The sequence below is a fragment of the Anabrus simplex genome, chromosome 9 (assembly GCF_040414725.1).
Source record: "Anabrus simplex isolate iqAnaSimp1 chromosome 9, ASM4041472v1, whole genome shotgun sequence".
In the NCBI taxonomy this organism is placed as follows: Eukaryota; Metazoa; Arthropoda; class Insecta; order Orthoptera; family Tettigoniidae; genus Anabrus; species Anabrus simplex.
Window position 1 is genome coordinate 53,731,550 of NC_090273.1, and position 25,011 is coordinate 53,756,560.

The 25,011-nt window shown below is 36.2% G+C and overlaps 1 protein-coding gene across 1 annotated transcript in view; it reads left to right on the forward strand.

The window, feature by feature from the left end:
* The window catches only part of LOC137502155 (CUGBP Elav-like family member 1), an 85,022-nt gene that overhangs the window by 21,467 nt on the left and 38,544 nt on the right, over positions 1-25,011 (forward strand). The window contains exons 3-5 of the mRNA XM_068229145.1: positions 9,125-9,154; positions 19,412-19,474; positions 21,677-21,739. Of these exons, the coding sequence (XP_068085246.1) occupies positions 9,125-9,154; positions 19,412-19,474; positions 21,677-21,739 (156 nt within the window). The remainder of the gene's footprint in view (positions 1-9,124; positions 9,155-19,411; positions 19,475-21,676; positions 21,740-25,011) is intronic.

Genomic DNA, 25,011 nt, shown 5'->3' on the forward strand with positions numbered 1-25,011 from the left:
AGATTACCTTTATTTATCATACAGATAATTTGAAGGTCCTGTTTTATATTGGTGAATTTGTGGTTGGACTCTTTTATATGGGATCCCATGGCAGAGAATCTTTTGTATTTTTCAGCATTGATGTGTTCTTGATATCTAATAGAAAAGTTCCTTCCAGATTGTCCCACGTAAGTTTTTTTACATTGAGCACAAGTCAGCTTATAAGTGCCCGATTCCTGGAATTCGTCATCTTTAAGTTTATTAGCTTTATTAGCTTACCATGAACTGTCAAACTGTATCACATCGTTACTTCACCAGATCGCGCTCAAAGACAGACCCTCTAGACAGCGCAGAATAAACATCTTTTCCAAACAAGAACGAGAGGCAAGATGTCCTATTCTGATGACCTCCATTTTTATCAAAGGAGTCTCCAAAGAACTTTTATTTGTGCTTGTTGTCATATTGTTTTTTCTTTTCAGTTCTTTATTTATACAGCTGAAGAGGACCACTAAGTGGTCGAAACATGTCCTGTAAGTTTTAGTTTTATTCAATTTTGCCTGAGGCAATAATAAAGTATTGATTAGGTGGTTATTTATACTTACTTCTTGATTAAACATCGATACGGTCATGAAATGGACAACTTGTAATACTTCTCCCATACACAATGATCTGTAGAGCTTTTCTGCTTCTCTCTTCCACTGACAAACGTTGTACCAGAAATGTTGTACCAAAGAGATATGCATCTACTGTGTAAGTGCTATCAACCATGTTCTTACCTGGTAAATGTGTGCTCTTTTATGAGTTTTCCTTCTATAATAACATACCCGTACATTTCACATCTGAAAGCATTATACAGGTTGTTTCTGTAATGACAATGAAAACTTTTAGGGATGCTGAGGAAGGCCACATGTATTAATCTGAGATAGGGAACCCAGTTCAGAAATGCCTCAGTTGCCAGGAATAAGCCAGATTTTTTAAGACACCTATGAATGTGAGATAAAAATATCTCACGAATCCTTGTGTAATACTTCTATTTACGTGTACTACACACACGACATGAAGATGTTTTCCAACTGTTGTTCAAAATAGGGCCTCTTGGCTGTGATGCAGGCATTACAACATTGCAGTAAGTTGGAGGTATCCGGTCGAAAACTTTGACATTTTTATAACTAGGGCTCGGATGTTTAGGAAAAGTCATATTTTTTCTTTGTCTCTATTTTCTTGCCTGATTGGAGTTTGGTGCAAATCAGGTGATTATCGTCACAATTAAGTGATTTTTATTTGTCATATAAATGCATATTTTGGCTGTTTTTTGTCATAAGGTCATATTTTGAGCTATTTTCGTAGAAATGTCATATTTCAGTTGTATTTCGGCGGTTTGACGACAGCTATAGCCATGGGCGCCCTTGGCTGTAGCTGTGCAAATTAATCTTCAACGTACTGAATGTGAACTAGTTTTCACAAAACTGCTTATCGGTATCACATCTGTAGTTAATACATGTGGAATAATCTGCCTCTTCTATAAAGATTGCACAGGAATTGTTTTCCAACAGTTTATCAGGAAGTCTGGCATATATTAAGTCGAACTTTGGAATTACAGTATATCGAGTGCAATTACTCGTTTAGAAGCTGCTAGTTTAGAAACTCATGCAAGTATTGAAATTGTGAGAAGTGTTGAACTTTTCGTACAACAATCACATGGAATAGTTGGCGACAGTGTAAAACTGAAACTTCAAAATGTGCTTAATCGAAATGATGGTTTTTGCCGTGTGTGCAAGATAAATGATGTTCTTTGAGGGGAAGGTACCAGTACACTTCAAGACGAGTGCATACTCGACAGCAGTGATAAAACATTATTTAAATATACACCAATAATGTCTTGTGACGTAGAAAGGAGCTTCTTTACTTACAAGAATGTGTTAAGTGATAATTGAATGTCTTTCGCCCCTGATGCTTTGAAGATGAATCGTGTCATACAATTTAATTCCACCCACACAGAAGAATGAAAAAGCTATGCGAGTTTACACAATACACCCTGCCACCGTACCATAATGTATTGAAAGACATCTACTTAATTTGTTTCGTGGTGCTCAAATTAAACCTTACCGCATTTTAGCAACATTAATGAAATCTGGGCTTAAACGTTCCAAAATATTTTTAAAAAATAATTGATTTCTAGTTTTCTTGTATTTCAAACCACCAATGCAGGGTGAAAAATTGTTTTGACTTTTAAAATGTTGTGTAATCTGATAATCTTAGCGAACTTAGTACTTTATAGGTATGTAGTCACAAATCAAATCAAAGACAATAGACTGTGAATAACTGCTAAACATGTATGTTCAGAAAATGAATATGAAAGTAAGAATAAAGAATTTAGTTAACAAATATGTATCAGAGCCATTGCCGTTTCGATTTGTAACTTATTTTCAAATGGACAGATTTAGATTACTCATTTTTGGGTCATATTTTGTAATTTTTAGGTCATATTTCATCACTTGAGGTCATGTTTGCTTGCTTATTTGGGCTATTTTTAGGTCTTAAACATCTGAGCCCTAGTTATAACTATGTTACTGGCAGTAAGGATTCTTGCCAGGAGCCCTACAGGTGTCTTATAGGAAAAACTCTACGAATAATCCCACATGAGGAAACAAAGTGGGATCAGATCAGGTGAATGAGCTAGCCACACAATAGGATGTCCTCTTTTCATTCACTTACTTGGGAGCGTCTGATTAAGATGTTCGTGAGTAGCATGTGAAGTGTGATCTGGGGTCCTGTCTTTGTTGAACCCACATGTGTTAACGAACCTGTAACCTACAAAAGATGGTTTTTGGGCTATAAGGTGTGACTGAGCTGTCAGTGGACCAAGGTTCCCAGTCTCAAATTGATACATGAATCCTTCTCCAGCATCCCTGAACATTTGTATCACTGGGCGAGTTGGCCATGCAGTTAGGGGCGCGTGGCTGTGAGCTTGCATACAGGAGATAGTGGGTTTGAATCCGACTGTCAACAGCCCTGTGGTTTCTGTGGTTTCTCATTTTCACCCCAAGCAAATGCTGCCGCTTCCTTCCAACTCCTAGGCATTTCCTATTCCATCATCACCATAAGACCTATCTGTTTCGGTGCGACGTAAAGCAACTAGCAAAAACGAAAAAAAAGAAAAATTGTATAACAGAAACTACCTGTATAATGTTTTCAGATGTAATATGTATGAGTATCCTATTATAGAAGGTAAACTCATAAAGAACAGGATCATAAAAGAGCACACGTTTACCAGGTAAGAACATGATAAAGAGAACTTGCAGAGAACAAGCATCTCTCTTCGATACAACATTTTTGGTACAACCTTTGTCAGTGGAAGAGAAAAGCAGTGAAGCTCTGCAGATCATTGTGTATGGGAAAGGTTACGAGATATGACATTTGCATTTCATCATGATGATTATCACCAAACACCCCCTATATGAGATAATACGAGACCTATTAAAAAAATAATCGAACTTTGAAAATACTGCACAAAATTAGTTTTAACAGTTTCTAGTAAGTAGTGCTGTACTTTGGTATCCTTTCTAAGTAAATGGGCATTTGCTGCACATTTCTGAAACATTTATTGTTCAATAGCTGTTAGTTTGTGAGTCTTTAGAATATGTGCTACAGTATGGTTGTTGATCTATACAACGTATTAACCTTCACTTGTGCTTCAAAGTGGGGAAAATATTTATAGATACACACAGTGGTGTAGAAAACATGAGCTGTGACTGAAGAAAGCACAGAACAGGAGGTCAGTTGAATACGAGTCTTGTCGACGGTCCTTTTTGACATCAACAGTGTTGTGCACCATGAACTCCTACACGGGGGACGAGTGGTGAACGGGTATTATCTTGAAGTCTTGATGTTCGAGAGAAAACTTAAGGAGAAGATGACTAGATTGGTACATCTCAAAGAGCCTCCACTGTGACAATATGCCAGTTCATGCTTTGCTGTTGATTTGTGAATTTTTGACAAATACGAAGACTATTGTATTTCCTCATCTGCTTTAGCCCCTGTGGACTTTTTCTATTCCCCAAATTGAAATTTATCCAGAAAAGATGACAATATCAGTCATTTAGGGAGATAAAACTGAAATTGCAGGTGGAACTGTGTGCTATACCCCAAATTGCCATAATTTCCATAATGGAAACGGCATTGGGAGAAATATAATTGCAAAGGAGGGGAGTACGCCAATGGATTTAAAGCTGACTAGGCTGCAGGAAGCCCCCTGAGGAGTTACTTTCAAAGTTCGGTAATTTTTTTGAACAGGTCTCGCATATGAAACCACAGCAGAAGGTAGCTCAACAGAGTCCCTGAAAAAAAGGGTAGTATATTATTGCAGGAAATACATCCAATATTTGCACTTGTTAATGAAAATTGGTGTTAATTGATCTTGCACATATGGGGAATTCAATGTGAAATCGGACAGTAAAAAATAAGAGTATTTCTTAAATTCTGAAATAATATCTTCGGAGAAAAAAAGGTGGTTGGAGATACTCATTTTTGGACATGAACAGTGTTGTGTACCATCTCTGCAGTTTTCGTGATCATTATGTGGAATATGGTATATTTTTTCAAAAATCAACTTTTTACAGATATATTATGAACACACTACTAGATAGAAGCTTTATTTGTTTGCATTTCTTATGATGTAATGCTATATTCTATATGGTTTTTTAGTAACATATTTTGAAAACATACTTATTAAATTTGATTGATTATCTCAGATTAAAAGAATTATTTTGGAAGTCACTATGGTATTCTCTTTCAAAGCAGGAGATGCACAACATTTTCAAAACTTTAGGAGTTCTTTCTGTAATTGTATTGAAGTCGATTTATTTCTTCAGTTTTGAAACTCTCATCTGAACTTGTGCAACCCAACATGAGCTGCAATCTCTGCACACTTCGAACTTGTGTTACTACCCAGTTATTGAGTAGCTATGTGCTTCTTTTGTGAGTGCAACCTCACCATAGTAATAGTTCATTCATTTTCATGGCTCCATCAACTTGGCAGTGCAAATTTATTCAACTGCAAATACTGAAAGCATTGGTTTATTCTGATATTTTTCCATTGTGGAATAAAAATGAAATATTTTTGATGCTCTAATATCGTGAACAACACACATGATTTACTTAAAAAGCTTATACTGTATTATATATGTGAAAAATAAAACCTCATTAAATTTTCTATCACTAAGGACACCTGAAATATTGAACTCTGAAATCGCAAATAATAAATATAAAGTCGTCTTCTTCTTCTTCTCCTTCTTCTTCTTCTTCTTCATGTTTCACTTTTATGACTGCACAGGATCACTTTAGTCATTCTATTACCCAAGTCTCTTCGAAGGGACTGCTTGGGTCTTGCGGTCCTCCCAGCATTTTTCATATGTTCCGATCTATGTGCCGCTCTGTTGTTTAAAAAAAAAAATTGTGTTTAAGTTTATTTCTTGTCCATGTGAAGCAGATGTTTTGTGTCCTGAATTTTTTATTTTATTTTATCTATGGTGTCTTCTGGTGTAAGGCCAATTTCCTTCAGATCCTCTCTTATTTCTCTGATCAATCTGCATCCTCTTCTGGTATTTTCTGAGTCGAGATTATACTGAACCAGTTGTTTCAGAAGTCTCTAATCTGGCATTCACATTATGTGTTCAAAGAATCGCAGTCTCCTCTTATGCATGGTATCAGTAATGGATTCACACTCTTTGTATACGACTTTGTTGGGCACTATTCACCACTGTTCGTCTTTTTGGTATATTTTGTTGATGCAGGTTCTTCCAATTCATCTTTTGATCTCCTGGTGTTTGACTCTCTTTGATTTTTTTGTTCAGGTGGAAGAGTGTTTATGCTATGTATATAATTATATAACTGGGTTGTAGTGTTGTTTTGCATTTATGGAGAGGCATATAGTTTTTTTGGTGGATGCCCCAGGTTAATTTTTGTACTTAGGCTAGCTTGTTTGTTCTTATTTGGATGAAGGGTTTTTTTTTTTTTTTTTTAGACTGTTTGTTATTACTTCTCTGAGGTATTTGAATTGGGTGACAATTTTGACTTTATTATCACTCCTGCTTATTTCTTCTAATGGTGCTGATTTTTGGGGTATAATATATGTCTTTTTGAATGGTATTTTGAGGTAAATTTTAGTTGTAATATTTTGAGGTTTGGATACCTCTGTTTTAGCTTCATCTAAGTCAGTTGCAAAGTTGTCAGTGAAACCAAGGCAGTTGATGTTGATTTTTCTGCCAATTTTTATTTTTGGGGGGCATTTCTTAAACCATTTCCTCATTATCATTTCTGTTATGGTTCAGAAAATATTATTTACATAATCTTGATATTAAATCTTTTTAAAAATCTATTTTCAAATTTTTGTCAAAAAAAAAAAAAAAGGTGCCAAGTTCATTTTCTGCAGCTTTTTGTGAACAACTTCACTGAATGATCTTCCAAGATCCATGTTCACTAAATTGAGGAAGAAAATCAAAATTAAGATAAATACAGTCAAAGCATCACAAGCTATTGTTTACTGTATTTCTTAAAAATATTTGAAACACTATAAGTAAAGAATAATGCTATTACTTTGAAGTATAATTTATGCATGATTTGGAGCAGAACAAAGATTAATTTTGGTTGCTTTCTTTGCATCTTGTATATATATATTTTTTTTACGTATCTAACAAAAGCATTTCAGAGATATTTTCTTTGAACTTTAACTAATTTTAAAATATTAGATGTAGTGCTTGTAGTCTGTATTAAATAAGATTATTTAATGTAGTTTTTAATTAAAAATAGTTTGTTACTATTAGGTTGATGTTTATTATTTTATTCATTGGATTCTCAGGGTCAACAGAAGGTGAAAGCAATGAAGATAGTTGGGATGTATGACAATTGTGGCAGATTTAATATTATTGTTGCTATTTATTTTGAAATCTAATACTTCTAATGCATAATAGTCTAATCATCCTTTAAAAAAAATGTCAAACTATTAATAAAGATCAGTACAATACGGCAATATTATTTTCATGTTAACTTGTTTTTAAATATCAAATATGTTTGATATGCAGGATATTCATATAATGGAAACTGTAATGTAATGTTGTAATGCCAGTGAAAGCACAGCAAAAATTCCAGGAACACTAAGAAAAGCAAGTGTGTTGTGGAGTAATTTGTATATTAAATAATAATAATAATAATAATAATAATAATAATAATAATAATAATAATAATAATAATAATAATGACAGCCTTATAAGGCATCCTTCAGACAAAAGTGAGCAGCAATTGTCATGGGTAGGGAAAACTCCCTTTTACTAGGTGTATTCATAAGTTTTTACCAGTTTTTGTGGTGAAGGAAACATGTAATTTTCAAGGGAAATTTATTTTTTGTTTGTTCAAAATATTGGCCATCGGCTTCTACACACTTTGCCCATCTTTCAGGTAAGTTATGAATACCATGCCAGAAAAGCTGCTTGTCTTTTGCGGCAAACAATTTATTGAGCCAGTTTTCCAACTTCCTCGAAATTGCTGAAATGCTGCTCGGCGAGCGCATGCCCCATTGATGTGAAGTGGTGATAGTCGGATGGCGCCAGGTTGGGCAGTACGGCGGGTGCGGAAGGATGTCCCATCCAAGCGATTTCAAGGTGTCTTTCACCGATTTTGCTATGTTAGACGGCACATTGTTGTGTAACAAAATCACTTTGCCATGTCTTCTGGCCCATTCCGGTCCTCTTTTGATCAATGTGTGATTTAATTTAATAATTTGTTGGCAATAGCATTGTGCAATTATGGTTTTGCTGGGCTTCAAGAGTTTATAATACACAATACCGATCTGGTCCCACCAGACACAAAGCATGGTCTTCTTGCCGAAGCGAATTGTCAAAACCATGTCTCACATGTTCTAATCAATGGAGTGTGTTCACCATATGTTTCTACCAGCAAACGATGACTTTCTACAGCCTTTTCCTTTTGATTAAATAAGAAAAGCAATGCGAGCTGCAAATGTTTTTTTTTTTTCTTTTCAGGCAAAAATGTCACATGATCACTGAACGATAAAACACAGATGCTAGTGTTAGAAAGTTCTTTTAGTTACATACTGCTTGGTTGATTCTTAGCTAAAAACTTGATGTTTCATTCGAATAACTGAGATTTAAACGTTTCTGAGGTGGGTTAGACCAATGGGGTGTTTGAGATTGATGTTTCATACTTTCTTGACCTAAAGGAGGTGAGGATTGATCATCATCATCATCATCGTCATCTCTTGACTGGCCTTTCATACCCTCTCTCCTTTTTTCTCTCCACCTTTTTTCACTGATGAAATCGGTTGTAAAGAGAATATATTTTGTACTCCTTGATACAGTTTAGCTGAGCTGTTTTATTACCAACAGTCAAACATCTGTCATTTGGAATAGATACAAATTTGTACTTCGGCAACTCAACTTAAAAAAAAGAAAAAAACTTGTTGTAAAAGTTGTATTAAAATTAAAATGTCATACTTGTAACAATAAATAAATATATATAACATTCATTAGACTAAAAAATCAGAAACCTACAACTGTAGTGGGAGGGAGGAGTAATTGGTGCATTATAGTTTGGCTTAGTGGCAAGTTGCATCAGCTTGGTACTTGGTTTAGATTTATTCGGAAGTGGAACAGAAAGTTAACAGAGGAAAACAAGGAGTTTGGACTTGCTCTTTGTAAAAGGAAGTACTTAAACAATCTTTCACTTATTAGTTCATAATTTACAGAAATTGGTCTAAAAGTCTTAGAAAATAACAATTAGTCCTTTCCTACCTAAACCAGTAAATAAACAAATTACTATTAAATTTTTGAAATTGTTTCAGTTTTTGTGAGCTATTAATCTGTATTCCAATTCTGTAAGAATCAATCATCCAGAAGTTTCACAATAGAGGATAAAACTACTCGTATTTGAGGACAAGTAGTCAATTCAGACTGAAATTTTCATTGCTTGTAAATGTTCTGCTGATTTTATTTTGTTCACATTTAGCTTTTTAAAAAATTTAGTTGTTACATTGTTTAGTAGGTCAACGAGTATCTTTGTGTTAGGAAAGTTAAATGCCTACTTTTTACATCAAGAATGCATCAAAATGTGTTTCCTTCTTTTCATGTTTCAGCCTTATCTGGACTAACCAATCCTACATCAGGTATGTTTGAAAGTTGTACATTATAACATTACCTACTAATTTAGTTACAACATTATTTCAAATCTGTGTCATTCTGTTTATTGCCAGTCAACTGTGTCTGTGTTAATTAAAATAAGTGAAGGTTGGTGGAAAATTAACTAAAAATAAACATCAAAGTTGGTCATCTGAAATTGGTGGGGATGAATATTGTGTCAAGGGGAAGTTTAACTAGATAACCATCTGCTAAACATCAGAGACAGGAAAGTAGATAGAGAAAGATCAAAAGGATGAACTTAATGACAGACTAGTGTGAACGGACAGAGCAGTAGAAAGGAGATAAGGCAATAACTGTCTCCATTGCCCTTGTAGTAGACAGACTTGCCCTTTGTCAGTTCCAGTTCTTCGTAATCTATTTCTTCTGAGCACCTGTTGAACTCGTTTCTTCTTCCCAGTTCCATATTCATTCAGTCATTCTCAGTAAATAAAACTACCTGAAAGAGAAAACATATGGTAACAGTATTACCATATAGAGATGGCTTAAAATATTACAATGTTTGATAGACATGACAGAATCAAAGAGTCAAGAATTTGATGGGTGTTTATCATATCCCAACTTCCTTGTAAATCCAGGGATGCTGGAGAGTTCAAATTATTGGTCATGGCATTCCAGTGATACCTTGCATCAGTCGTTTGGCATATCTCAACATTTTCACCATAATCAGAGAACAGAGACTTATAAAATCATCCTGAAACTCCCTCCTTTGACTTCTTTTCGGTATTCTCTTGCATTACACATAAATCCATTAAATTGAATGTCTCAAGATTTTATTTTGCGAACATCACTGAAAATAACATTTCGAAAACAAGTACATTTTAAGAATAAAATGTATTTTTACTCTAACCTAATGAAAATCTGCAGCCTGTTTCCAGTCATTTGACCAGGTTAGGAATGGAATGAATGAAGCCCTCATCTAGCGGTGAGGTAGGAATTGTGCCAACTGCTGAAGCCTGTCGCACTCCTCCGGGGCAACGATTAATGTCTCACAGTTGAAATGATAATGGAGGGTGTTGCTGGAATGAAAGATGACAGGACAAACTAAAGTACTAGAAGGAAAACCTGTCCTGCTTCTGCTTTGTCCAGCAAAAATCTCACATGAAGTGACTGGGATTTGAATCATAGAATTCAGTGCTGGAAGGCCAGTGTGCTGCCTCCTGAGACAAGGAGGCTCCACTTTAACCGAATAAAATTTGTAAAAAACATGGCCATAGAATTAATTGTAATATACTTCTTTATTAAAAAGTAATGTTAAAATATGTTATGTTGTGTGGTGTGCCACATAAATTGTGTTCGTGTGTCACCTAGTGGCGTACATGTCATAGGTTTGCCATCCCTGTTCTATAGGAAGAAGTAAGAAAAGCAGGAATGAAAATATCAGTTAACCTATGAATTCAAAGGCCTCCAGATATTTTTGGTAAACACTGCAGGATCCCTTTACTTTCCTCAAATGGTATATTGAGTAGAGACTCAAGGCAACTTCTTGCCACATAATCAGCTTGATCAAGGAGCAAAGGAAATTACCATAGAGGTGTGGACTGTGGGAAGTAATTACAATTTTGGAATAGACACAGTTCTTCAATAAGAAGCATGCCCTGTGAGATTTGATCATTTAGACAGTTGTACAGCCTCTTTACGAAGTAATTCTGTTAGCTTTTGCTTGGCAATTTCCTCCCTAGCTTCAGTGTGAGTGGTAAGGATAAAACTTGAAATTTTACTGTGTTATCACTATATGTTAGGAACCAATGTATAATTTTAAACTGAAATATTAAAACATAAAATAGAACTTACAGTACATGCAATTAATAGCATTGGATGTCATTGGCACATCATCCATACATACATTAATTCAAATAGAGAATTTACGTCAGGCTGTTTTAATCGTGCTAGGTGAAGAAGAGTTCCTAATGTATACTGGGATCATATTATCTAGCCTCGAAGCAGTGATCAGGAAGGAATGTCTGTAGGTATTTGGTCAGTGCAGTGCTATTTTCAGCAATGATCCAGAATGACTGTTAATTTCAAAAATCATGGAAGAAATTAAAATTGGATGATGGGTTGGCATCTTCTCAGAAAGCAGCTAGCTGACAAGGATCATTTGCTGTATTTCTCTCCACTCGTTTACATGTGTTTCTGTTATTTTTTATTTATTTACAAGTTGCTTTACGTCAAACCGACACAGATAGATCTTATGGCGATGAAGAAACAGGGGAGGGCTAGGAGTGGGAAGGAAGTGGCCATGGCCTTAAGGTACAGCCCCAGCATTTGCCTGGTGTGAAAATAGTAAACCATGGTAAACAATCTTCAGGGCTGCTGACAGTGGAGTTCGAACCCACTATCTCCTGAATACTGGATACTGGCCACACTTAAGCGACTGCAGCTGTCGAGCTCGGTGTTCAACGCATAACCATCCAAACTGTTTGTAGTACGATGTTACACGAGTATCATCTCAGAGCTGAAAGGCATATAAAATGCAAGATTCTGTGTACATTGTAGTTCTTCTGCTTGTTCAATATTGGCTGGGGTAAATTTATCATGATTTCTAACACTATATAAATATGAGTAAAAAAAAAAAAAAACTCTATTAGGCAACCTACTGCTGAGCTTTAAGTAATATTGTTGGGTAAGCATCGAATATTCAATATGCAATCTCTCTCTAAAAAATTTGACTGCCAGTTATGAACCCATGATCTTGAGGCCTGGAACCTGACATGCAACCAGAGACCGACTAATGATGATGAATTATGATGAAAATGGCTTCACGTGGCCCCTACTTATATACGAAGCAAGTAGTCCTTTCATTAACAAAGGCATCCACTCCCAAAAACACAACAAGGCTGAATTTTCTCAAAAACGAAGACAATATGTATGACATTTCTTGTAGAAAATTTAACTTCAGGTTCATCCCCAAGTCTTTTGAGTAGAACAGCTAATTCTTCCTAGTCTGCTATGATGAGAGTATAACATTCATTGAATCTCAAGTTTGAAATTACCCAACCACCAACTGATACCCCTCTGTTCCATCCTTCAACTGCAGCCCTCATTACATATTCCACATATATATTAAATACGGTACAAGAGGGGATAAAATACTGCTGGAGCATAAGAGAAATAATATAAAATGTACTAACATAGACAGTGCTTCATTACTGGCATTGAACTGAATGTTGTAGGGATCTTTAGGTTGCATGCATTGAATGCGGTATCAATAGTCTTTTTTATCTAATGTGGTGGTGGTGGTGGTGGTGGTCAGAATATCTGTTACCAGCTTTGTGAAGTATGAATGTCATATATGAATAGTTTTGAACAAAACTAAGAAAAAATATATTTAGTAGCCTTTAGTTCAGTGCAGTTTTAGATGTTTACTATCACACATTTATGAGCAAGGATTAGATTGGTTAATGATGCAAAATCAAATGTGAATCTTAAATTGACTAAATATGAATCCTAAACCTATGCAGACAATATTAAAAAGAGAATAGGTATAGGTTATCCACCTTTCAATACACTGCAAGTAAAATGACAACGAGAATTTTAGGTCATTTCACGATTTAAGGGGCTGGTTTCAACCCAACCAGGGGTCATCCCCAGCCTTATAATTCTAAACATCGGCCAGTTATACAATGTATGTACAATCATATTGCATATTATGAGGGATTTTAATGATTGTGCATACATTGTATATGCCAGCCCCATGGTGTAGGGGTAGCATGCCTGCCTCTTACATGCAGGCCCCGGGTTCGACTCCCGGCCAGGTCAGAAATTTTTATCTGGATCTGAGGGTTGGTTCGAGGTCCACTCAGCCTACACGATTAGAATTGAGGAGCTATCTGATGGTGAGATAGCTGCCCCGGTCTAGAAAGCCAAGAATAACAACCGAGAGGATTCGTCATGCTGAATCACCTCTTAATCTGCAGGCCTTCGGGCTGAGCAGCGGTCGCTTGGTAGGCCAAGGTCCTGCAGGACTGTAGTGCCATGGGGTTAGGGTACATATGTTGTATAACTTGCCGATGTTTAGAATTATAAGGCTGAGGATGACCCCTTGTTGGGTTGAAACCGGTCCCTTAAATTCTGAAATGGTCTAAAAATCTGCTTGTCATTTTACTTGTAGTGTATTGAAAGGTGGATAACCTCATACCTATTCTCCTGAATACATGCCAATACAGATAAAACATGAAGTTCTTGACTTATGATGCAATATTAAAAAGGTAAAAATATGGAATATAAATATAGTACGATGACAGCTGCCCACAGCAGTTCTCAAATATGGCTAAGCACACTTAATACATTCAACAATATAACTGTAGCCTCCAAAAGTTTTCCACAGAATGGCGCACTCATTCTTCAGCTGGCGTGTTAACAAATGAAATTAAACTTTATACGAACGATGATGAACTAGGCTTCATGTGACCCCTACTTGCATGCGAAATGAGTAGACCATACCTTAGTGAATGCGATCACAGCCAAAAACGCAAGGTAGCTGAATTTTCTCAAAAACAGTTAGTTATGAAGGAAATGTATGACGTTTCTTGTAGAAAATTTAATTTCAGGGCCTCATGGTGCACTTCATTGTCCAATAGGGCCAACCATTTACCAGTTATTTTTAGTTGATGTAGGGCAAAAGTTGCCCAAATTTGGGACATACCCCTGTAAAATTCCCCTCTAGTTAAGGTACAGCTCCAGCATTTGCCTGATGTGAAAATGGGAAACCACGGAAAACCATCTTCAGGGCTGCCGACAGTGGGATTCAAACCCACTATCTCCCGGATACAAGCTCACAGCCGCGCGCCTCTAACCGCACGGCCAACTCGCCCGGTTTTTAGATTATTGTTATTATTATTATTATTTATTTATTTATTTATATATCGTGTCAGAAGCATACATAAGTTTAAAATTAAAGATAAGGAAAAACATAAAACATAATATAAATACTCCAATGGCGAAGAGCCACATTAAACTATGTGAGCCCAAAACCTTGCAACATCAGGTGCATTTGGCTTCGCTTTAACCAGGTCTTCTGTTGTGCAGCTGAATGGGCATGAACTGTATTGCAGCAAATGGGCTGTGGTCTGCTCTTCTCCAGATACACACAAGGTACTGTCCACTTCGAAACCCCATTTCTTCTGGTTTACCCTGCACCGCGTAACACAAGAGCGCAATCTGTTCAGTGCTCTCCAATTCACCCAATCTGTGACATGGCCAGTAGGGAGTTCCTCTTTTGGGGTCATCCATTGACTGATCCTCGTATGTTGACTCCTGACGCGTGTGTGTCAAGTACAGAAATTTCACTCAATGGGCCGAGAAAACCTAAATTTTCAAATATAGCTTTTTAGGTTAGGGCCTACTAAATATGCATGTGAAAGAAAAGTACACAAACCGTGATGATGTTATTGTTCTTTAGTTAGGTTGATATTTATATAAATTTAATTTCATCTTGGTGCAACTTTAGAGAAGAAATATGTATATGTTTTGCAGAGTTTCTTTGTTTTTGCACTGTTTTGTATTAATCTAGAATGTACTACTATAAAATATGGTAGACCAGAATATCAGGTTAACATTTAATATATTTAACATGTACAGTAGGAATATGAGTTACTAGTATATACTGTACTACCTAGGTAGTATATTAAAATATTATTAACCGAGCTCGATAGCTGCAGTCGCTTAAGTGCGGCCAGTATCCGGTATTCGGGAGATAGTAGGTTCGAACCCCACTGTCGGCAGCCCTGAAGATAGTTTTCCGTGGTTTCCCATTTTCACACCAGGCAAATGCTGGGGCTGTAGCTTAATTAAGGCCACGGCCGCTTCCTTCCCACTCCTAGCCCTCTCCTGCCCCATCGTCGCCATAAGACCTATCTGTGTCGGTGCGACGTAAAGCAATTAGCAAAAAAAAAAAAAAAAAAAATTAAATAAAGATTTGGTCGTAATGCTGTTAGAGAATTAATGGGCAAATTATTAAACATTCTGTGTCATATATCAGTATGCTTCTTCACATAAGTCTTCCCCTGCAACAACTCCCAGTATTTCACCATATTTTTATGTTCAATTTTGTTGTACTACAGCAAACACACACTCTTAGTTTGCAGGGTTTTGCTGGGACATATGCCTCGCTACAACATACATCTACTTGATATATCTTGCACTCTATTCTGTTTAATGTTCTGATCTTGATTGGTGCTGTTATTCTGTCAGTATAAAATTATACTGCATACTAAAATTGCTCTTATCCTGAAATATTGAGGTGACTCAGATGGCCATCTAGGTTGATATGAACTTACAAATAATTTTAGTTTGCTTAAGAAAGTACACACTGCCCCAGATCTCTTTGGGATACACAGGATTCCTCGTTGTTATTTAGGTTTGTCAGGAAAACGTTGCATATGACCATGGTGATTGACTGGTTAGCAATGCTGACTAATTATATGGGAATCCTGGATTTTATTCCTAATTTTTAATTTTGAACAGAGTTGATCCAATTAAGAAGCAGCTGTCCTAGCTTAAAAAAACAAAGGTTACTGACTGAAGATATTATTGTATGAGTCTTATTACTCCATAATTCAGACTATGAGGTGGGGATCAGTTGCTCTGGCTATAATGCAATCCTGGATGTGATATGATAGAAATGAATGGAGGTCCATCTGAAAGAGCATAACAAGCATGTGTAATTAACTAACTGAACAAATTAGCTTTCATAGGTCTTGTTCTATCCCTGCCCCTTAAATCCACTTCATTGACTGCTAGAAGTTTACAATTTGCCTTACGGTGCACAGACACAGATATGTCTTACGATGACGACGGGATAGGAAAGGGCTAAGAGCGGGAAAGAAGCGGCCGTGGCCTTAACTGAGGTACAGCCCCATCGTTTTCCTGGTGTGAAAATGCGAAAACATGGAAAACCATCTTCAGGGCTTCCGATAGCAGGGTTAGAACCCACTATCTCTCGAATGCATGCTGATAGTTATGTGACCCAAACCGCACAGCTACTTCCTCGGTACTGCTAGAAGTACAGATGTGTTGTGGGCTATTCTAAAAGAGGATCTCCAGAGTGAACTCTCAGCCTCTTGGATGTTGTGAAGGAATGTTGTTTCTTCATATTTTTTGTTTGAAGTATTAAGTTACCCAGCTTATTGGCCCATACACAGAACTTGATTTAAAAAAAAATAATTTTCTTCTTTGTGCCATGCCCAGCCTCCCGGACATTGGCAGTTGCTACAGCTAATGCTTTTTGGTCTTCTACAATATGGTACGATTGTTCAGTGCTCTTTATACTAGTCCAGTCTTTAATATTGCTAAGGCAAGAGGTTCATCTTCTCCCCCTTCCCCTTTGCCCTTCAATTTTGCCTTCTAAAATAAGTTGCAGAGCCTTGTATTTCTTGCCATGAAGTATATGGCCCAAGTAGGCTACCTTTCTGCTTTTGGTGGTAACCAGTAGTCCTCTCTTACTGTGTGCCTGTCGTAAAATCCTTTTCATTGCTTGCTTGTTGAACCTAGGAGACTTTTAACATTCTTCTATATAGCCACATTTCGAAGGCTTCCAACTTAACTGTGTGCTGTTGCAAGGTCCACATCTCAACACCATAGAGCAGCTTGGACCACACATAGCATTTTACTATGTATTGCCGGAGTTTTAAATTGAGAACATTATTACATAACAAATGTTTCATTCTGATAAATGTGGTTGGAACTATTTCTAACGGGTCTTTATTTCCAAATCAGGATCTAGGATGTCAGTAATCCAGCAGCCAAGGTACTTGAACTTGCTTACTTGTTGGATTGAATGCTGTTGAATGCAAGTTTTAAAGGAGCAATTTTGTTCTTTATTTTTCAAAGAAATCATTTTGTTTTGTGTCAACATTTATATACAATCTCTTTTCTTCACTGGTGTCATTCGGCTCATCTAGAAATAGCTGTTAGCTCTCACTAAGGATTACTGTATCATCTGCACATCGTAGTGTGCTTATTCTTTCTCCATTGACATGAACTTCCACTTCTGTATCTGCTAGTGTTTTCTTGGAAATAAGCATTGGAGTATTAGTTGAACCACACACGTCCTTGCCTGAAGCCTAGACGAATGTCAAGGTGATTTGTCACTCCTTCGTCTATCTTGATTACAGAGTATTGGGTAACTTAAGTAATAAACCAAATGGCCTCGGCTATGGAGTGCAAGAATTGTTATTGACATTACACTACCAGTAGGTGAAGTAGGTGTATACATATAAAAAATATCATTCTCTAAAATGGGCTTTTGTCATGAGAACAAGACAGTTTGGTTTAGATTGAGATTAAAAAGAAAAACATGCCCTGTAGATCATCATTAATCTGGGCTAATTGGGAGGATTAGTTGACCAGAATGATCCTGAAAGAACAGTAGAAAGTGCATTAATACACTGTTTACAGCAGCAAAGCACATTTTAATACTTTTCAATGGCATAGACGTAAACACGTGATAAAATATAAATCAGTACTTAAGTGATACTCGTGTTAAGATGGTGTGCCTGACAATCCTGGTTCTGAATCACTTGAAACTCTTGACGTAGAAAAATGAATGGATTAGTACTCACAGGAACTGAAATTGAAGCTGCCATGGAAAGACTGGCAGAACAGTCGGGAATATACGTTCCAGCGAGTACAGGTTGACATTTTGGATTTCAAATGGCATAACATAATACATTTTTAAAAATTATGGTGAGAATGTCTGTGCCAATATTGAAGCCATTGAACTATTCAGAATAATATTAGATGAACTTATCAAGCAGCTTCTTCTAGGGTTTGTTCTGGAGGCTTTCCTATTTGCATCACATTGTATTTTTTCATTTTCCACATTACATTGTAGCATAAATGTTAACCAGTTACTCCTTTTCTTGTTAAAACAAAAGATTCCATACTCTGGACAAATATATATTAGCTACTGATGCATCCTTTCCAAGTTTTTTCTATTGCAGCTAATTTTTTATGTAAAGAAAGAAAGAAAGAAAGAAAGACCAATGTGTTACAATTCAGTAAAATATAGTTCTGCACAAAACAAATAGGAAGATATGTTTTGATGAAACACCTAAATAGAAACTGATTGCAGTGCGTATTCACAATACCCATCTTGGAGCTGTGTGATGAATGCTATTGTCGATTAAAGAACACTTTTAAAAACCTTACATTTTTGCAAGATTTTTTCCTATCCAGATTAAATGAAGTCTGGCTTATCAGGGTCTGAATTAACAAGGTTTTATCATATTTATATTAATAAAACTGGGTCTTACAAGAAACATTCATGAAGTGCTTGGCAGGTGTTTATCTCAGCTTTTGTAAACGGCAGTAAATCAAGTTTTAGCTGCCCTTTCATTCCAACAAAATCTATTCATAATTCTGGATAAACACACACAGGTAACAACCATTCTACCTAGTGCAACCTCCCATATTCAACCTTTGGGTATACTGTGCATTCTTTTTTGTCAATGGAAGAAGTTCACCAAACATTTTTGTGGGCGAGTTTTACTTGACAGTACTGATTTTGACCTCCAGTGCTGTAACACTGTCATCAGTCTTCATTGCTTATCCATATTCAGTTCATTGTCTCCGCATTCAGTAATATGATTAAGTATACTTGGAAGAAACCTACATTTCTGGTTGAATGTGATGCCTTTGATGCTTCTGACAATGTTACTGAGGACCCTGAAAATTGAAGTTGCTCAACTCCTAATTACACAAATTCATCCTATGGGTTTTTTGTCATTTACATTTGTACTTTCCAGATTTCTATACCAGACCCACAAACATGTTTAAGCATATGTAAGGACAGCTAAAGTAATTAGAATAATCAGTACTTATAGTTGAGTTTCCTGTTTCATTCTGATTATCCAGAGTTATAAACATGTATAATTAACATTATGGGCAGCTAGAATTTGTACAGTAAAACACTGATTCCAGCTAAACTTTCCATGTTAGTTGATTTTACACTATTATACAGGCACTTCGTGAGTATTTCTTGTTAGAAATGAGTGTGAATGATTTGGTTTTGAGTTTAAAAGCCAGGCTGTGTTTGTATCATCTTCATTTAACTTATATTGCACTCAAGTGATGTTTTTGTGTATATACACATCGTTTATTTAACTAGTCGGATGTATCAGTGGTACCCTGTATGATAAATGTAGTATGTTCTCTTTACTAACTTGTGCTGATGATATGTTTCTTCCCTTCTTACTATCTATAAATACTCCTCCACTTTACAGCTCTGCTTGGGAAAGCTAATAGTTCAGGTGAGAGCAGGTCCCAGCCCAGCTCAAGTGTTCTAGGTAAATTTCCTCTTTCTTTCTTTTTCATTTTCTTCCATAACAGACTTGGCCAACAAGTCCATTACAGTGTGAAATGTACTTAGTTGGGCCCGATATATGTCACAGTAACCTAAGAAAAGATGTTATGTGAACCTAAAAGAAAAAAATGTCAACCTTGAGACTTGAATGACCAACATTTAAAGGATACAATACAATAGATTACAGAGGTCTTTAACATACACAGTGAAACGTGCCTAAACAGCCACCTTCATTTAGTGGGCTCTTCAATACGTGACCATTTTTCTCCGAAACCGATTAATTTTCCCTTAAAACCTGTGCTAATGACTCCTTCCTTTAAGCGGTCACATGACGCCGCTCCAAATACTTTCTTGACCCCTGAGACAGTCGCATAGTAACAAAGTTGACAATTTTTATATATGACCATCTGAAAGTACTGCAAGTAGTTTCTCTTTTCTGATGTACTGTCCTTCTGTTTCATCTTCTCATCCCTTTAGCCTCCAAGTATAGAAAGTTCTAAACTGCCCACAACAATGAATGGGGTTGGGCATGATTGAAGAAGCTGACGTTATGACAACTAGTTCAAATTTTTTTTTTGGTTGAAATAATGTTACATTTACTAACAGTGCAGGGAGAATATAGCCTCACATCTGAATAAACTTTTAGAATCTTTTGAAACATGTGCCACTAAGAAGAGACGTGGAAATACTACAAAACAAACCACACACTGAAATAAAGTGAATTAAAATGTCATTCTACAGTATAGATAGCTTACTCTGTGTACATAGTACAGTACTGTACTCTCAGTGTACTCTGTTGTTCTAATGTAATTTACATTAATTAAATGCAGATGTATCTTACTTTTAATACACTGTAGGTGTACTGGAGCTAATCGTGTGATGAAATAGACCTCTTCCTCGATTCCAAAATTTAACCTAGCGGCCATATGTAGTAACGGCTATTTTTTCAGAAGAACAGTTGCTGGCTGCTTTAGGTAGGTTTCACTGTATAGTAATTTCTCCTTTTATAGCATTGATACTGTTAAATAGCATAATGAAGGAAATGACAAACATTTCTCTTCACTATTTCTTATTTTTATAACTGGCTAATTTATGGTGTTGGTTAGATACTCTCATTTTATACTCATGTTTGTGAGAACAAAATCTATTGTAGTTGATTGATGTTTGAGATTGCTTAAACATGAAAGACCTCATGAATAGATTAATGAGAATGGCAAATAACCTCGTATAAAGGAGAGAATTTAAGGCTGCAGAATCATTAAAAAAGTAATTGAAAAGGACATTGGAGACAGTGGCTCTCTAATAAATAGATCAGTTTTTTTCCCCAAATCTATTCAAGGTTAGCCATGACTGAAATTTTAAAGTTAGGAAGCTATTGATCTTATTATTATGAAACTTTTGCCACTAATTGCTATCAGTTTTATAACCATACTCTAAAATTTTCAAGTAAATTATTTCTTATACTTTCTTAGTTAATGAATAATTCATGAAATTAATTGCTAAGTTACTAAAGAAAGTTCCTTGTGCAACAATTTTTAGCATATTTAATTAATACTTTGCTTATAGGTTCATCATACAGGTCACTTTATAATTTGCATTTGGCTTGTAGGTGTAATGATTATTATTGCCATATAGGCTTGAAAATGTTTGACATTTTCCTTTCTTCTTCCCCTTTCACACAAGATAATAACTTTTTATGCATGTCGAAACATGCTCTTATATGTAACTGATACATAAATCTTTAGTAACTTCCATTCTCTGTATATTGATGGACATCTGTACCAAATTTCAACCACATAGCACTAAAACTGTGACTCAAGAAACTTTTTGAAGAAAGAGGAGTTTTAGTTTTGTGAAAGATAATTCATGCAATGTACTTCAGTTAAACTGCACAGACCTAGAGGCAGATCCTTTTATTGCTCTTTGCAGTCTTTTAGTTACGATAAACATTCATGCTAATCTAACATTGCACATTACATTTTATAGTACTAGTATGTTTCAAAAAATTACAGAAGAGTAAAAGTACAGTGAAAATCCAGATATTTTAAATTTTGATAAGTAGATCACATTCTTACTAAAGTTGGCCAGGTCTGTTTCATTAGTTTCAAAGTTAGCTTGGATTTATTATTTAGACTGCTGTGTTTCTTCCCTTCTTACTATCTGTGAGCACTCCTCCACTTTGCAGCTCTGCTTGGGAAGGCTAATAGTTCAGGTGAGAGCCGGTCCCAGTCCAGCTCGAGTGTTCTAGGTAATTTCCTTTCTCTCTATTTCTTCCTCCCCTTATGTTTTTTCTTGTTTGATTTGTTTGAGTGATGCTTATGTAATTTAATAGCCTTCTCAAACCTTTCCACGTCGTGCATATTTGGGAGCAACATGACTTTCAGGCAGCAGTTGATCCAACACTTCACTTCGATTGTCTGGAAACTTGAAAAACAATTTAGATTCCAGCCTTCTTCCAGAAGACTATTTTATAATGAAAAGACAATGTCATAACCTCAAGGTAATTTATATGACCACAGAAGGAGCATAATGCCCGAGTAGAATGACTACCTCAAATCGAGTAGGGGGTACGTTGGTCGCCTTGATAAAGAATCATTATTTGTAAGTTTCATGTTCCATCTTTCTTGATAAAGAATAACGATATGTACAGTGCTCAAAAAAGTTTTGCATTTTCTGATCTAGTGTACTTTTTATTTTGCTATGTGTATTTACATATATTATACCCTGAGTGTTTAAAAGTCGCAGGATGAGGTGTCCCATTAGAAAATGTGCCGTGTATGACCCCTGAGTGTTACGGCTAGCTGTGGCGTAGCTGAGCAGTCTGTCACAGACACCAGTGTTGTGAAGATGGCAATATGTCGCGAGTTAACAGACTTTGAACGTGGAATGATCGGTGCACGGCACATGGCTCATAGCATTGTGGAGATTACATGCAAATTTGGGTTTCTGAGATCAATAGTGTTGGGGGTGGATCTTCAATCAATATTGCAGAGATAATGTTACCACTCACATAAACCACCGCACCACAGAGCTCAACGATGTGCATGGGCCACGAACATCGGCAATGGACCTTGAAACAGTGTTGGTGTGTGGTATGGTCCAATGAGTCTCGGTTCCAGTTGTATCGAGTTGATGGGCACGCGAGAGTGTGGCGTATGCCGCATGAAGTTATGGATCCTGTGTGTCAACAAGGTCAAGACCAATTGTAGGTAGCAGTGCAAGATGTTTGGGTCCAAATCCCTCCAGAATGATCCCAACATCTTGTTGAGTTGATGCCTCACCATATCGCTGCCGTTCTGAGGGCTCACGGAGGAGCAATTTGTTATTAACATCACATTCAGTGTCTTCCCATTGCTTTTGGCCACTCAGTGTACATTAAGAATTGTATATACAAAGAAAAACAATGTGCAGTTAGCTATACAAAAGTAACAGAAACTCAGCAAAAGCACAAAGTTGGTAATGTGGTATTTCATTGTGTGGCAGATCAGTTCTGTGTATAGCCACCTCGAGTCCTAATGCTTGCTTGAACACAAGACATACTCAGCACCAAAGATTATACCACTCTTCGATAGCAGTTTGTCAGTTGCTGAATGCTAGCAAGAGGATTAAGACGGTGGTTAGTTGCTCTTTTTAATTCATGCCATCCATGTTCACACAGTTCATATCTGCCAGTTACACCATTCACTGTATGCCATGTGTTTCAAAGAACTGATTGACCACTGCCTTTTTTTTTTTTTTTTTTTTTTTTTTTTTTTTTTTTTTTTTTTTTTTTTTTACATGTAGGATATTAGTTTTAAGAATTTATCCCTTTTTATGTCTGATTTATTTAATCTTAATTTAATCTTAACTTAATCTTAATTTATTAATTTAATCTTAATTCATTTCATCTTAATGTAATCTCACCATTCTTGTATTATTATTAATTTAATTTGTATTAGACGTAGTTATTGTAATACAATGCAACATATGTATATTTCAGTTCCTGGTTAGATGGAAGAGAAGGCCTGAAGGCCTTAATCTTGCCAGGTAAAATAAAACATTACTAAACTAAACTAAACACTCTGGCAACAAACACTAGCATTATGATTCACTACTGTAATGCTCTCGTCCACAGTGGCAGCAGATCCTGTCCGTTGGTTGGAGGATGTTGTTTCTGTAAACCAGACCAGTCCTCTTATCCTGGATAGGAATTAGAAGCATAAGTCGAACACACACGATCTCACTCTCCAAAACATGACAGAACCCTATTGATGCTGATGGTGCTTCAGGATGAAGGACTCATTCTATCTCTCACCGGATTGTCTCCAGGCTCAAATGTTCTTGTAGTATAGGTAAAAGTTTATGGTGACCTCATCAGAAAAAACTTACACTGATGCCACGGGCTGAGAGTTGTTGCCCACCTTATATGAGCTGCACTATAGTGTGGTTTAAGATTAGCTTTTAGCACAGACCTCCTTGATATTAGTCCTCCATCATGCAACATATTTCATACTGTCTGATCTGGCAAATTCACTCTGGTGGCCCTTCAAAAATTCTGGCAGAAAGAGTTGGCGTTAGCAGTGGGCTTATGATGTATTAAGAGCAACAAATACTGATCCTGCCCTGCTATTTGTTTTCCATTATCAATCAGCAACTGTTTGTGTCCTTCTGAACTTTTTCCATACCTTGCAGACAACATTCTGACTCACTCCAACATGAGCGGTGACAACCACATGTCTCCATCCTTCTTGCAGCAATATCACAATTTGAATGTGATCGGTAGCAGAAATTTTACTTCAGTCTTACACGTGCTGTCTATATACCACTGACTTTACAAGCGATGTTGTTAAGCTGACCGACACAGCAAATGCCTTCTATCAAACAAATATTGAACCTGATCTGGGTTTAGCGTTGCTGTGTATCAGATATTGGCTTATTGTAAACTTGTCTGATTCACCGTGACATATATTGTGTGAAATCGTAATATGCAAAACTTTTATTTTAGCACTGTGTTAGAAATATTAACGACCTATACACAAGGTATAAACTGTCAGCTTGGTTCAATCTGGAAAAAGAACTTTATAGTAATAGCAATTTTCCTCCATTTTTGACTATGTTAAATAAATTAACAGTTTTGGTTTTCTTAGGATAGAATGTCTTTCTTCATGTACACGGCTATTTGTAAGTCACCTACTTCACTCATTTTGAAGTGGATCATAATATTAATAAAATACTCCATATAATAAAGAGGTAGATCTAGGTTATTCTTAGATGGAAATACGTATGTAATAATACAGATCCTCTTTGAGACTACTGAAGTTCCAAGATAACATGAAAAAGACTCAAATTCTTTACTCATTTGTTAGTATAATTTGAACACCAATGTGTAAACTGTAAATTCCTCGTGTGATCACATTTGATTCAAATGTACCTGTCGCTGGAATGATTTTGGAAGGGGATGTCGGTAGCAAGCATAAATTTTTTTTCCTTACTGCATATTTTATTAGACTTCCTAATATAAATATTTAACTAGATTAGACA